The sequence below is a fragment of the Petaurus breviceps genome, unplaced genomic scaffold, assembly GCF_028583685.1.
Source record: "Petaurus breviceps papuanus isolate PSGF00001 unplaced genomic scaffold, PetGlider_PUasm1.0 38, whole genome shotgun sequence".
Lineage (NCBI taxonomy): Eukaryota > Metazoa > Chordata > Mammalia > Diprotodontia > Petauridae > Petaurus > Petaurus breviceps.
In genome coordinates, this window is record NW_027186304.1 from 82,079,523 (window position 1) to 82,093,712 (window position 14,190).

The 14,190-nt window shown below is 35.7% G+C and overlaps 1 protein-coding gene across 1 annotated transcript in view; it reads right to left on the reverse strand.

The window, feature by feature from the left end:
* Positions 1–11,198: 11,198 nt before the first annotated feature.
* LACTB2 (lactamase beta 2) overlaps positions 11,199–14,190 on the reverse strand; it is a 38,799-nt gene continuing 35,807 nt past the window's right edge. The window contains exons 6-7 of the mRNA XM_069100109.1: positions 12,491–12,572; positions 11,199–11,521 (exon numbers count right to left, since the gene is read on the reverse strand). Coding sequence (XP_068956210.1) covers positions 11,478–11,521; positions 12,491–12,572 — 126 coding nt within the window. The 3' untranslated portion in view covers positions 11,199–11,477. The remainder of the gene's footprint in view (positions 11,522–12,490; positions 12,573–14,190) is intronic.

The following is a 14,190-nucleotide window of genomic DNA, read 5'->3' on the forward strand; positions in this document are numbered from 1 at the left end:
GATATCTAAGATCCCTTCCAGATCTAAACCTATGATTATATGTGTCTGATTCTCAACTTGAGACTTGGGGGCAACCAGGATAGTGAAAGGTCTCAAAATCATACAGTGACATTTAAAAAGTTCAAGAGACGTAATTTCTGGATAACTAATAATTTTATAAATAGTGCTAACATATTGCTTGGGCAATCTAATCAAAGAATTTATCTCCACCCATATCTGTGCAGAGCACAATGGGTTTCCTCACCTTAGATTAAATTCCTTGTCAGGTTGCTGTGGGGTCTGCACAAGATTGAGGAGAAAGTTAATGCAATGTCTTTATTAACTATGTACTTCAGAGACTGGACTACTTAGAGACTTCTGAAAAAATCCTGTTCCTAATTCAATAATTGATTATTAGTATGTGGGAGAAATAATAATTTCTCTCAATACCATACAAACATTAGTTGAAGGATCTGGGGATAGTTAGCCTGGAGAATAGAATACTTAGGTAGGGACATAATAGCTATTTTGAAATATTTGTGGATGTGATTACTCTTGTTATTTGCTTTGCCCCAAAACTGGGAGTAATAATAGAAGATTTAGGGAGGCTGATATCAGTTCATGTTACAGAAAACTTTCCTGATAATTAGAGCTATCTAAAAATAAAATGGGCTACCTAGAAGTTAGTTGGTTGCCTCTTAGCCTTTAAAAGCTCAATGGCAATTTATGGTGTCATATTGTAGAGAAATCCTTGTTCATGTATGGGTTGGCCTCTAGGGTCTCCTCCAACTCTTTGTTTTGGTAAAAGTTTTGAGTATGGATCTACTGGTAGACTAATTTTTTGTCATCTAAGAACCACAATCTAACTGAGTTTAGAGAACCTCATCACTATGTTAGTAAAATAATTAATAATTTGGTTATAAAAACTCTATATGACTGTATGGCTATTTATGGAGTCATAGAGAGGGGGTGGTAAAGAGAGCAACCACAGTAATGAAATTATATTTGCTTAAAGTAGTGAAATATTTGATTATTGAACTTATTTAAAACTTTGCCTTCAAAGTGCTTTAAGAAAGTTTTGAAAACGGTCATGTACTAAGTACAAAAATAATGGTAGTAAGGGGGATGGGGTTTGAGGACAAGAAATAGTAGAATACAAATTAGAACTGCTTTGCAGTTATGAATAACAGCTTATCTAGATGAATGCTTTATAACAGCTAGCCCTAGGGACCATATTTTTCTTTTAAAAATTAATGTTTATTGGTCTTTTGTTTCTGCATCATCTTTGTTGTCCCTCCTCCCTCACCCAGAGAGCCAACCATTATGACAAATTTTTTTTAAAAAAACTATTCAGCTAAACTGATCTGTGCATTAGTCAAATCTAACATGTAGTCAAATATATATAAATAATACTAGTCAAATGTAGTATTCCACAACCATAATCCCCACTTCTGTAAAGAATGGATAGAGGACAGGGTCAAACTTGGTCACTATAATTACACAGCATTGTTTTGATTTTGTTACTGATTTTTCCTACATTGTTATACACACACACACCTATATATACATAGACATACACACAAATGTGTGTGCATAACACACACACGCACACACATATATATCCTGGTTTTTCTTTCTTTACTTTGCATCACTTCTTTTGACTTCTTATGTCTCTTAAATTATTCATATTTATAATTTCTTACTGCACAGTAATATTCCATCATATTCTCACCTCCTTGTGGATAGACTTGATCATTATAGCTACATAATGTTCAGTTTTGTTTTGTTTTTTCTCTTTTACATTTATATTATTGTAGTTGTATATATTGTTTTTCTGGATCTATCTGTTTTATTCTGCTCTACTTCATACAGGTCTTTTCATGCTTCTCTGAATTCTTCATATTCACTGTTTCATATGGTACAATAATATTATATTATGTTCATGTATCACAATTTGGTTATCTGTTCCCTAGGGGTGATGAATAGGAGATTACATTCTATTTGGGAAGAGAACCTATAGGAATATAAGTGTATACAAAATAAATACAAAGTAATTTGTTGTGGGAGGTTGGCCAGTGTGGGAGGGAATCAGGAAAGGCTTAATAAGATCTTGAGCTGAGCTTTAGAGGAAAGTAGGGATTCAAAGAGGTAAGGAGAAGTCCTATATATTTCATTTATTGAGGAAAATCTGTTTAAAGTGATATGGAGGAATAGCAATAAGATCAGTTTGTCAGGACTGTGGTATGTGTGAAGGGGGCAGTAATATATGAAGCAATGGGGGTTGGCACCTGTATCAGATACCTCTGAAGGGCTTACTACATATGGAGGGGGCAAGGGAGCCTGCTTCTGAGAGAGTCATTATAACCTGTAATAGAAGAAGTACCTTGGAGAGACTATGGAGCACGTGTTAACATTCTGCAACTGGATCTGGTTGGCTAACCATGTAGTGAATGGAAGACTCCTTGGGTGCAGAGGCCAAGTGACAAGAGTCACAGGCATCAGGCTATAAAAGTCTTTGCTGGGATGCCAGATCTATTCAGATCTCAGATCTCATTCAGATACTTATTCTCTTGACCTTTAAAACTCACAAGATTGGATGCTCCAATCCTTTCACCTAAAACAGAAAAGAATAAACATGAAGGCAGGTAAAGAACCCAAGCATGTCCTTTTTGAATGCCTTTATAGCCAATCAAAGAGTTTCTCATTATGAACTACATAGCTGACCAGAACCAGTTATAGAATAACTACACATGCCTACATTATCTCTAAAACATTTTCATTACATATTATCATGATTTTCCTGGGGGTAGGCTCCCTAGTTTTGTTTTGCTTTTTTGGAGGGGCATTTGGGGTTAAGTGACTTGACCAAGGTCACACGGCTAGTTTTGTGTTAAGTGTCTGAGGCTGGATTTTAACTCCGGGTCTTCCTGACTCCAGGGCTGGTGCTCTATTCACTGCACCACCTAGCCACCCCAGGTTCCCTAGTCTTAACAAGGGAATACACCATTAGAGACTCTCTGAGCACATGCAGGCTTGAAGTGCTGAACACAGAAGTTTGGATTTAATCCTAAGGTAATAGGGAAATTACTTCAGCTGATTGAGTGGCTACTCCATTAACATGTGTGATGTGGTTGGATCTGTGCTTAAAGATTATTAGTTTGGCAGTAGTAGAAGTGTAGAAGATAGATTATTTGGTGTAGAGGAAAGATTGGAGAGAGAGAAGAAATGAGGCAAGGAGATCAATTAGGAACTATGAGAACCATCCAATGCTGGAACTAGGGTGGTGATGGTGTGAGTGGCAAAAAAAGGATAATTGTAAAAAGTGTAGGATCAACAAGATTCATCAACTCATTGTCTATGTGGGCTGAGAAAGAGTGAGGAGTTAAGGGTGTAAACCTTGATGACTGGAAGAAAAAGAGGGACTTTGACAAATGGGAAATTCAGAAGAGGCATTGGTTTAAGGGAAGAGATAATGAATCCTGTTTTGGAATGTTGAGGTTAAGATCTCACTGGAATGAATACCCAATTAAATACATCTAAAACACAGTGGAGATACATAATTGGAGCTCAAGAGATGCTAGGATTTTGTCTTTGTATTCCCAAAATTCTAGCATAGTGCCTTGCTTCTAGTAGATATGTATGTATGTACATATAGGTATACATATATGTACATTTTTAATGGGAAAAAATCCGCCTTTTCTCTTCACCTCAACCCCTCACCCCATCCCTGATTAAGGAGAAAGAAAAATAAAACTGTTGATACAAATCTTTTTAGTCAAGCAAAACAAATTTTCACATTGGCCAGTGTCCAAAAAAATACATCTCATCTCAACTGCACTCTGAATTCTTAACCTCTCTATATGAAGGTATGTGACATTTTTCATTATCAGTTCTCTGGAATTGGGGTTGGTGATTACATTAATTGGTTCTTAATTCTTTCAAAGTGATTAATCTTTACCATATTCATGTCACTGTATAAATTGTTTTCTTGGTTCTGTTCACTTCACCTTGAATCAATTCATACAAGTTTTCCCAGGTTGTTCTAAACCATTTCCTCCATTATTTCTTATAGCACATATATATTATATATACACATATATTATAGCACAATATATTTATATATTATAGCACACAAATATTATATACACATATAATATATATTCTAGCACAATATATTTATATATATTATAGCAAACTTATATATCATAATTTGTTCAGCCATTCCATGATATATGGATAACCCTTCAGATTCACATTCTCTGCTACTTTAAAAAGAGTACATCTTAGAGTTTATTTGGCTTAAGACTGCTTAAGACCCTCCATTTAACTTCTCTCCCACTAATTCTCTCTTCTCCCTTCTCTCATTTCCCTGTTGAATAAAATGTATTTTTTTAAGCCCACTTTGTGTATGGGGTGTGTGTGTTCTTCCTGTCACCACTTTAGATGAGGGTAAGTCTCAAGTGTCAATTGCTTCTCTTCCACTTCCTTTTTGTATCTATGTCTACTTTTTGCACGCTATGTGAGATAATTTTCCTTAAACTTTCTTTCCCTTCTCCCCCTAATGTATTCCTCTTCCTTTCTCTTTCCATTCATCTTTTAAGGTCATTAAGACATAACAGAAATATTCCCAGGGCTTCAATATATTTAGACTTCCTCAGTGACCCCTGATGATGAGAGCATATCTCTCCATTATCAATAATCAATAAACATCTATTAAGTACCTGTTTTGTGCCGGATACTGTGTTAAGTGCTTAGGGATAGACATACAAAAAAGAAAGACAGTTTTTGACCTAAAGAAGCTTAGAGAATTCAAAGAAATATAAAATCAGTACAGCTGGATATAAACACTTTATCTTATTCAGACCTTTTTGTTGGTGTTTACCTTTTTATGTTTGTTTTACCCCTTCAAGTTTTTGCAAAGCTGTTTTTTTCTTCAGGAATATTTGAAATTTCTCTATTTCATTAAAGATCCATTTTTTTCCCTCTTTAGGATTATATTCAATTTTGTTGTATAAATTATTCTTGGCTGTAAGTCTATATCCTTTGCTTTCTTGACTATGATATTCCAAGTTCTCTTCTGCTTTATATGGTGAATGCTAAATTGTATGTGATCCTGAGTGGCTCACCAGGACTTAAATTCTTCTTTCTTGTTATCTTGTTACTTGCAGTATTTTTTTTCTTTGACTTGGAAACTTTGGAGTTTGATTAGGAGGTTCCTGGAAGTTTTCATTTGGGAGTTCCTGGGTTTTTTTTTTTTTTAGATTTTTCTTTTTGCTTTTTGGAGGGGGAAGGTAGGGCAGTTGGGGTTAGGTGACTTACCTAAGGTCACACAGCTAGTTTTGTGTTAAGTGTCTGAGGCTGGATTTGAGCTCAGGTCCTCCTGACTCTAGGGCTGGTGCTCTATTCACTGCACCACCTAGCTGCCCCCTGAGAGTTTCTTTAAGGAGGTGACTGGTGGATTTCTATTTTTCCATCTGGTTCTAAGAGGCTAGGAAGTTTTCTTTGAAAATTTCCTGAATTATGAAGTCTAGGCTCTTGTTTTGGTCATGATGTTTATATGTAGTCCAATACTTTAAAATTTTTATTTCCTTGATCTGTTTTCCAGGTCAATTGCTTTTGTAGTCTTACATTTTCTTCTTTTTAAATTTTCAAAAGTCTTTTGACTTTGTTTTAATATTTCTTGTTGCCTCATATTGTTACTTGCTTCTGTCTGTTACATTCTAACTTTTGGAGTTTGTTGCTTGTGCAAGGTTTTATACCTCTTATGCCAAACTGTTAATTCCCTTTCCAGATCTTTCTTTCATAGTACTTTTGCTTTTCTGATTTTCGCCTTTAGCATTATGATTTAATTGATGAAAACATTTTAAACTCTTGCTTCACTTCTTTCAGTAATTCTAGTTGAATTTATATCCAAGCTGTGTTTTCCTTTGAGGCTTTGCTTGCAGATATTTTGGAATCATTCTCTTCTGCTTTTGTGTCTTGAGTGTCCCTGTCAGCATAAGTTTTTTTTTTTTAATGGGGATATTCTTTTTTTGTTTATCATTCTTCCAGCCAACTTTCTGACTTTGGATTTGATTAAGGCCAGCCTCTGCTGAACTTCTAGAGGGAAGGTCTGGGCTTCTGTGACTAATTTTTTTGCTTATTAAGCATTGTGTTATTCCAGTACATCTTAGGCTGGGGATCTGCAAGCTTTTGATGGTCCTAAAGTGGTCTGATTTAGGATAAAGTCTGATTGCTGTCCCTTGGCATGCATTCTGCAAGTTCCTGAATTGTTTGAATCTAAGCAACAATAGATTATTGCTGGGCTCAGACATTATCTACTATCTTGGAAGTTCTGTTGGCTTGGAGTGATAGAGATGCAGGCTCTGGGACAGATGGAGTAAATACAACAAATCCAAAAAGAAGGCAAAGGAATTTCAAGAGTGTATAAGTTTTTTTGGGCGGAGAAAAGCCTGTTAAAAGATGCACCTGAAATGATGTAGCACATATAAGTTGAGGTGGTATGCAAATTGTGTCTTGAAGAAAGCTAGCAGGGCAGCTAGGTGGGCGCAGTGAGTATAGCACCAGCCTTGGAATCAGAAGGACCTGAGTTCAAATCCAGCCTCAGACATGGAACACTTACTAGCTGTGTGACCTTGGGCAAGTCACAACCCCAATTGCCCTGCCTTCCCTCCTCCAAAAAGACCAAAAAAAAAAAAAAAAGAAAAAGAAAAAAAAGAGGAAAGCTAGGAATCCAAGATGTAGAATTGAGCGAAGAGCACACTCTGCACATGGGGATCACCTGTGTAGAGGCATTGAGGCTAATGTTAAATGTAGTAAGGGAGTATTTTACTCCTAATATTAAAAAAAGGATTGATGGAAAATGCTATCCACATCCAGAGAAAGAGTCTGAATGCAGATTGAAGCATACTATTTTCTTTTTTTTTTAATTTCTTCTTTCTTGTGTTTTTTTTTCCTTTGGTTCTAATTCTTCTTTACATGACTAATGTGGAAATATATTTAATATGATTGTACATGTATAGCCTTTATCAGATTGCATGAAATCTTGTGGGGGGGGGTGGAGGGAGAGAAAATTTAGAATTCAAAATCTTGTAGAAGTGAATGTTCAAAACTAGAAATAAATAAAATTAAAAAAGACAAGTATTACCAAGATTAGGCCCAGTTAACCTTACTTTTGTCAGAAGAATCTATTCATACATTAAATGGGAAAATGAAGAAGTCAGTGGGTGATCTGTGCAACTGGGTTAGCTTTCTCTCTCTGTCATATGCATGTGTGTATGTGATCTCATTCTTCACCCTAAGTCCACCTATCAGTCAACAGGTGAGTAACACCAATTGCTTATCGTTGGTCCTCTGGAATCATAGTTGAACATTGTATTGATCAGAGTTTTTATGGCTTCCAAAGCTGTCTGTTTTTTACAATATTGTTATTATATAAATTGTTCTCCTGATGTCACTTTGCATCAGTTCATACAAGTCTTCCCAGGTTTCTCCAAAACCTTCATCATTTGAGCCCCTTGATCATCAAAATTATCCCTTCATCATTAGGCATGTTGAAAGTGGATTTTGGGGAGAATATAACTCACTCCATTTTGTGCTATATTTGCTGTTATTATATTTCTTTTTCTGAGTGACACTAAATGTACTGAATGTTACCTTCAGTACCTCTCTTCCCCCAGTCACTTCACAGTTACAAAAGAAAACTTTTATAAGAGTTTGAATAATTCCAATAACTCATGCACTTCTCTTTATTCTATCTAATAAAACACATTGTAGAAGCTTAACATGTTAATTAACTGATAAGAAGATATTATTTTCTTTATTCTATTGTGAATAGTTGTAATAAGATCTTTTTTTAAAAAAAAGTTTAAGCATTCTTTTTCTTTTACTAAAAATATACCTTTTCCAGTTTACATATCCTACCTAATCTTACTCAAAACTGCTTGTGTGTGTGATCTCTGGAATTGCACAACACATACATCCATCACCTTTTGTCACATTCCTGAATGGATAAACTACAGTCGAACTGTTTGTAACCTGTACTGACTGATTTGTGCAATGGCTAGCAAGGACACTGAAAATTCTTGCCATAGGCAGCTAGGTAGAATTGGCCAGAATATTTCTCACGAAGACAGGAAGACCTAAATTTAGATCCAGCTTCAGATACTTATTAGTTATATGGTCCTGGGCAAGTCATCTAACCTCTATATGCCTCAGTTCCCTCATTTGTAAGCAAACAGTGGCACCTATTGCAGGTACAGAGTTGTTGTAAGGATCAAATGAGTTAACATATGCAAAATTCTTTGAAAACATCAAAGTGCTATATAAATGTGAGCTATTATTATTGCTATGATTATTTCTTAATGCATAGTAGCATTAATTCATACACCCTAATTGTTCAGCCATTCCTCAATTCATGGGTAACCCTTTAGTTTCCAGTTCTTTGTTACAACAAAAAAGAGCTGCTATTTTTGTACATCCTTTCTCTCTTTTTAAAAAATTTCCAGAGTATAATAATAGTAGTAGTATTTGTAATAGTAATGGTAGTAGTAGTAGTTGTTGTAGTCTATTGATAGTCTAAGGAAATGCATATAGAAAGGAATCCAATCTGTAAATAGCCATATGAAAAACAAATGCTCTAAAGCAATAACAGAGAAATCGAAGTTCAAGCAGCTCTAAAGTTCCACATCCTACCTGTTAGATTGGCAAAATTAGCCCCCCTCAAAAGGAAGGAAATTACAAATGTTGAAGGTTTTATGGAAAAACAGGCACATAGATCCACTGTTGATGAAATGGTGGATTGGTTCAGCCATTCTGGAAAGCAGTAGTAGTAATAGTGGCAGTGGTAGGAGGGGTAGAAGTACCTAAGTTGTTTTTCGTTGAGGTTTTACCCGTAGATACTTTGGAGTGCTTCTTTTCTGTTTGTGTTTTGAATGTCTGTCACCACATTAGTTTTTTATGGTGGGATTCTTTTTTTGTTCTAACCTCTTTTCTGACTTTGGACTTTGGTCAGGGTCAATCTCTGCCTTGGACTAGCTAGCTACTGAGGTTGTTTGCAACTCAAATTCTGTGATTCTGAATTATCATAGCTATAAGCTATTGCTTTGTATTGGTATGTTCAAGGGTTATGAGCCTTGAAAGAACCCAGGATTCGGGAAGAAGAGGATGATTCTTTTCTACTTTTTTCTGTGCTAGCTATGGGGTAGGGACCTTTCAGTCCTGGGCCATATTTGGCCATGGATTCCATTCTACCACTGGCAGATTTTCAAAACTCAATTGTGTCTACCGAGTGACTTAATTGTTAAAACCTATTTTGTCTATATAGTCGAAAAAGAAATCTGGTTTTAAAAGTCATTGGTAGAGATATTCTTAACATAAACAAGATACTTATATTTCAAAACTTCTATGTAATAGTGATTAAAAGTAAGTTAATCTAGTATCCTGGTGGAGGGAAAACCAAAAATTCCATTATTAGTGAGCAATTTGGTTTTATGAAAGGTAATTACAGCAGGCATTTTAGTTAGAAAAAAATTAAAAAAAAATTTAGATCATCATTACTCCCTTCATTCACCTTGTGTTCTAAAGCGGATTTTCTGTAGACATACCTAACATTTTCCCATCTTTGTCTTTGTTCACAACCCTTCCTCCCTGTGGAGTAATCATCTGCTCTACCACTCAATCTTTGCCAGTTAGAGTCCTGATTATCCTTTAAAGCTCTCTCAAAGGTTGCTTCCTTCATGAAACTTTTTTTGGTGATTCTTCTGCTTCTTATACCATTTGTAGCAGATATGCAGGTTAACTCTTCCTGTATTGTTCACAGGGGATACTCTGGGGCTATGCCAAGAAGGTACCTGCTTGTTGATATGAGGGAACATGTGGTCCATGGTAAGACATAGAGATGCTGGGCACACAGTACCTGCATCTTCTTGTAGTCTCTATGAGGAACCATTTCAACCATGGTGGTAGTGCTAGACAGATGAGAAAGTAGTTAACATAACCACAAGAAGAAGAAACAAACATTTAGACCTTGCCCTTACAAGTACTGGGAAGAGATGCTCAATAGGGAAAGACGTACCAAAGAGCAAAAAGGCAGAGTCACAAATACCAGGGAGGAGTAGAAACCCATGGACCTTGCTTTTGAAAGGTACTATAGTTCATTTTGACAGAGAACTAAGTGCACTCATGAGCAATTCAGTCCTATTTCAGTCATGTGAACTGTATAGATTCAGAGGGAAATTGGAATGTATCAGAGAAGAGGATCCCTTTTGGAAAAGGGAAGAGAGACTTTCTAATAGTCAGGGAACTTGGTTAGGAGCCCACTTTGTGTTCTTGTTGGATTAATTTAAATTTACTCCATGTGTGATGTCTTATTAGAATGCTTGCTAGGTGGCACAGTTGATACAGCACTGGCTTTGTAGTCAGGAGGACCTGAATTCCAGTATGACCTCAGATGCTTACTAGTTTTATGACCTTGGGCAAGTCACTTAACCCAAAATGCCTCAAAAAATAAAGGGGACTGGTATCCTTTTGAGGAGAATAGTGAGAGATGTAATGATATTTCTCCTAGGGAAGCTTTGGGTAGGGATATGAGCTAATTTGTGTTTGTGCGTAAATACAAGCTGGATAGTGAACTAGGGATATTATGAGAGATGCCTCCCAAATTGTATCTGGATTTCTCATCAGGGATTAGGACTCCAATAACAAATGGATTATGCAGTTATAATATTCTACCTCATAACATATTTGTGAATATCCTATCTCTTTCCTATAGTAAATAATTACAATAAAATATTATGTCATTTTATCCTAACAACAACCCTGCAAGATAGGTGCTGTTACTATATTCATTTTGCGGTTGCTAAATCTGAGGCAGAGGCTAAGTGACTTTCCAAAGGTCATATAGCTAGTAAGTGTCTGAGGTTAGATTTGACCCTGACTCCAGGCCCAGTGCTCTATCCACTATACCACCTCGCTGCCTCAAAGATAGGAAATATATCTTGACTGAGTTCTTTGGAGATAAGGGCCTGTTATCTTGAATCTTTTACTAAAAGATAATAAAAATAATAAATGCATTAGAACACATAGATCATATAGACATAAGTGTTAACAAATGGAGTTTAAGAAGTAGGAAGGATTAAAGATGTAGTGCTATTTTAGAGAAACTGAGCAAAAATATTTGGTTACTGACAACTAGATCACATGGACAACTTCAAAGCAGATTGTTTAAAATAAGCTGATTTTATCCATTTTAAAGTACAGAAGTTTTAATTAGTCTGTTAAGAACTCACAAAATCATTATAATCTATTTTCATAAAGTCTTGAAAATAACAACAAGTTAGATGAATTATAATTACAGTGCATACTCTAAATATAGATTGTGGAATTCTTATATTTTTGATAAAGGAACAGATGTGATGCTAATTATCTGTGGTTTCTTTTTCAATATTCTTCTTCAGTAAAGGCTTTAAATGATTTATTCTTTATTCACTAGCACAAAACTAGAGATTGGCTTTCCATTTCTTTTCAGGAGTCAATGTGCATGCTGAGAAAAGACAAAAGGGAAGAGAAATTTATTAAACTAACTTAAAGATGTGTTATTTACAAAATAAATATGCCTTGTCCTCACATGAAAACTTGCATCATTTTGTAGATATAGATAATACTGAGACTTCTCTAGAAAGTGTTTTAAGACTTTGCAATTCATGAAGAATCACAAAGTAATCTTTCAGATTAGTAAGCAGTCTTTCAGAGATTCCATAAAGATTGATTTCATTTTTAGCAAATAAATACCAGAGTAACCATTTCATTATTCCCTGGGTAACTAAGGCTTGCTCCCAATCATTTTCAAAAAACATGCCCTCTATGGCCTAGGATAGATTAATAACTGAAGTTATCCTTCTGTGACTGATCTGGTCTTCTAATGTAACACGGTCAGTAATAACAACTTAACATTACATAGTGCTTACTTTGTGCTAAGTACTTTACAAATATCTAATCTGATCCTCTTAACAACCCTGAGAGGAGGGTGCTATTATTATTTCTATTTTACAGTTGAGGAAACTGAGGCAGAATGACTTGCCAAAGGTCACACAGCTACTAAGTGTCTAAGTCTGTATTTAAACTCAAGCGTTCCTGACTCCAGGCCCAGGGCTCTATACAGCCTAATTGTCTCAAAAAATCAGTAAGAATGGCTTTGAGTCTTTGTAAGACTGTTTCCCTCAAACACACACACACACACACACACACACACACATACACACACTCACACAGACACATTCTCAGTCTCCCTCTGTGTCTCTCTCCCCCCCTAGGATTTCCTGAGTCTCTGCAACTGGCCAGTTCTACCATCCATGCCTCTGACATACAATGGATTAGAAGTTGCATTTCAGAAAGAATTGGGTTGGGTGAATTAACTTTATTTTTTCTACATGAGCAAAGTGATAAAGAACTGTGGAAATACTGACAGAATATTTTTAAAAACAGTAGAATTACACTTTTAGTGAATACTTACACAGTTTTCCATCTTTTTCTAATTTGTTCAAATGAAGGGAGAGGTTAATACTAGCTGCTCTATGTAAATTCTCAGGAATATTCTAATAGGAAACAAAAATGGTACAAAAATATTACTTCTCAAAACTCTTTAGGTATATTTTATAGAACCTCTTAGGAATAATGTGATTTAGAGAAAAGTTTTATGTAGAGATGATACTACAGTGATCATGAAAGTACTTCACATTATTAACTACAGTGACATGAAAGTATTTTACGTTGTTAAACTTTCTGTTTTAGGCTGACATACTGAAATCCCTAAAGGATTGTTTTTGAGTAGTAGATCATATTATAGGTCATCCTATGTTCTAATTTATACATGAAAATATCTTTGCATATACTTTTATACTTAATAAGCATCTGAGACTCAAATTTTACACTTACATTTTTGGATAGGATCTAATATTTTAAATTTAATGATATTTTATTTATTATTTAATTTTTATTATTAAATTACAAAATTTAATTTAATAAGAACCATCTAACTGTTAACAAAGTCAGTTAGGATATATTTGCTTAGCATCTACCACAATTCCTAGCACATAGGTGAATAAATGAAAATATTAATGTTTTCCCTATTAGGGGCTCCCCTCCCCCACTGCCCCCTAAGCTACAGGAAAAAGAAGTGACTCAAGAATAAAATCAGAGAAAGGGGTGGTAGGATAAAAGGGAGAAGGCATGGGGTCACAGAAACACATTCACAAATACTGACATACCACAAGGAGAGATTAGAGGAACAGAAGAGAACATGCTGGTATTTTATAGAAATGGCAAGATAATAAATTAATAAAAGAGAAAAATTAATTTATCCACCTAGGTGAACTTGGAAGGAACTGAGAAGCCTAAAAGTAGGATTTATTTTGTTTGCAATAGTACTTCAATGGATCAGTAATTTCATTAATCTTAAGTATAAGCACTTCCTCTAGGCATGCAGATTGCAACCCCTAATCACTCTTTCTTATCCTGTACAATTCTTGTATAAGAGTTCTCCATTTTCTCCATACTGTCTACTCAATGTACTAGAATTTTCCTTTAGGTTTTCTAACATTACAAAAATACCAGAATATGTATGGGGTGTTTTGGGAGGATGAGAACCTTTGTTGGGAGGGTTTGCTGAGCCCTTTTCAGGGCTGCTCATCTACTCTGAGTGTCCACCTGTCACTTAACTCTCACCTGTGACTCCAATAAGCTGTAGCATGTGTAGGCCACACCCTAGTAAAACCATCTTGGCAGATGGGATAAACCAGGTTGACAGCTGGTGAGTTAGGGGAATATCTACCCCAAGCAATGTGAAGACTTGCCCCAGTGGAATTGGCAGATGAGAACAATTTATTCCAATAGTTGTGGAGCCCTTAGAGCTTGGTCAGACATGGAAGACACCAAACACCAAGGTCATTCATTGCATCCCTAGGCCATCTCCAGCCATTTTGACTTTTGTCTTGCCACTGAACTTCAGTGACTCTGGAAAAGAGAGTGAGGTTGATGATTTTAGGTGGCTCTGCCTGACTTAAATTCAATTCACTCACAAGTGACATCAGCCTGTGATGTCACTTTTTGAAGGACAAGTAACCAGAATGGCATTCAAGCTGGCCATTGTTTAACTTCTGATTTTCATACATGACTGGGCCCTCCTTTTCTGATTATATATCTTTTATGACACTT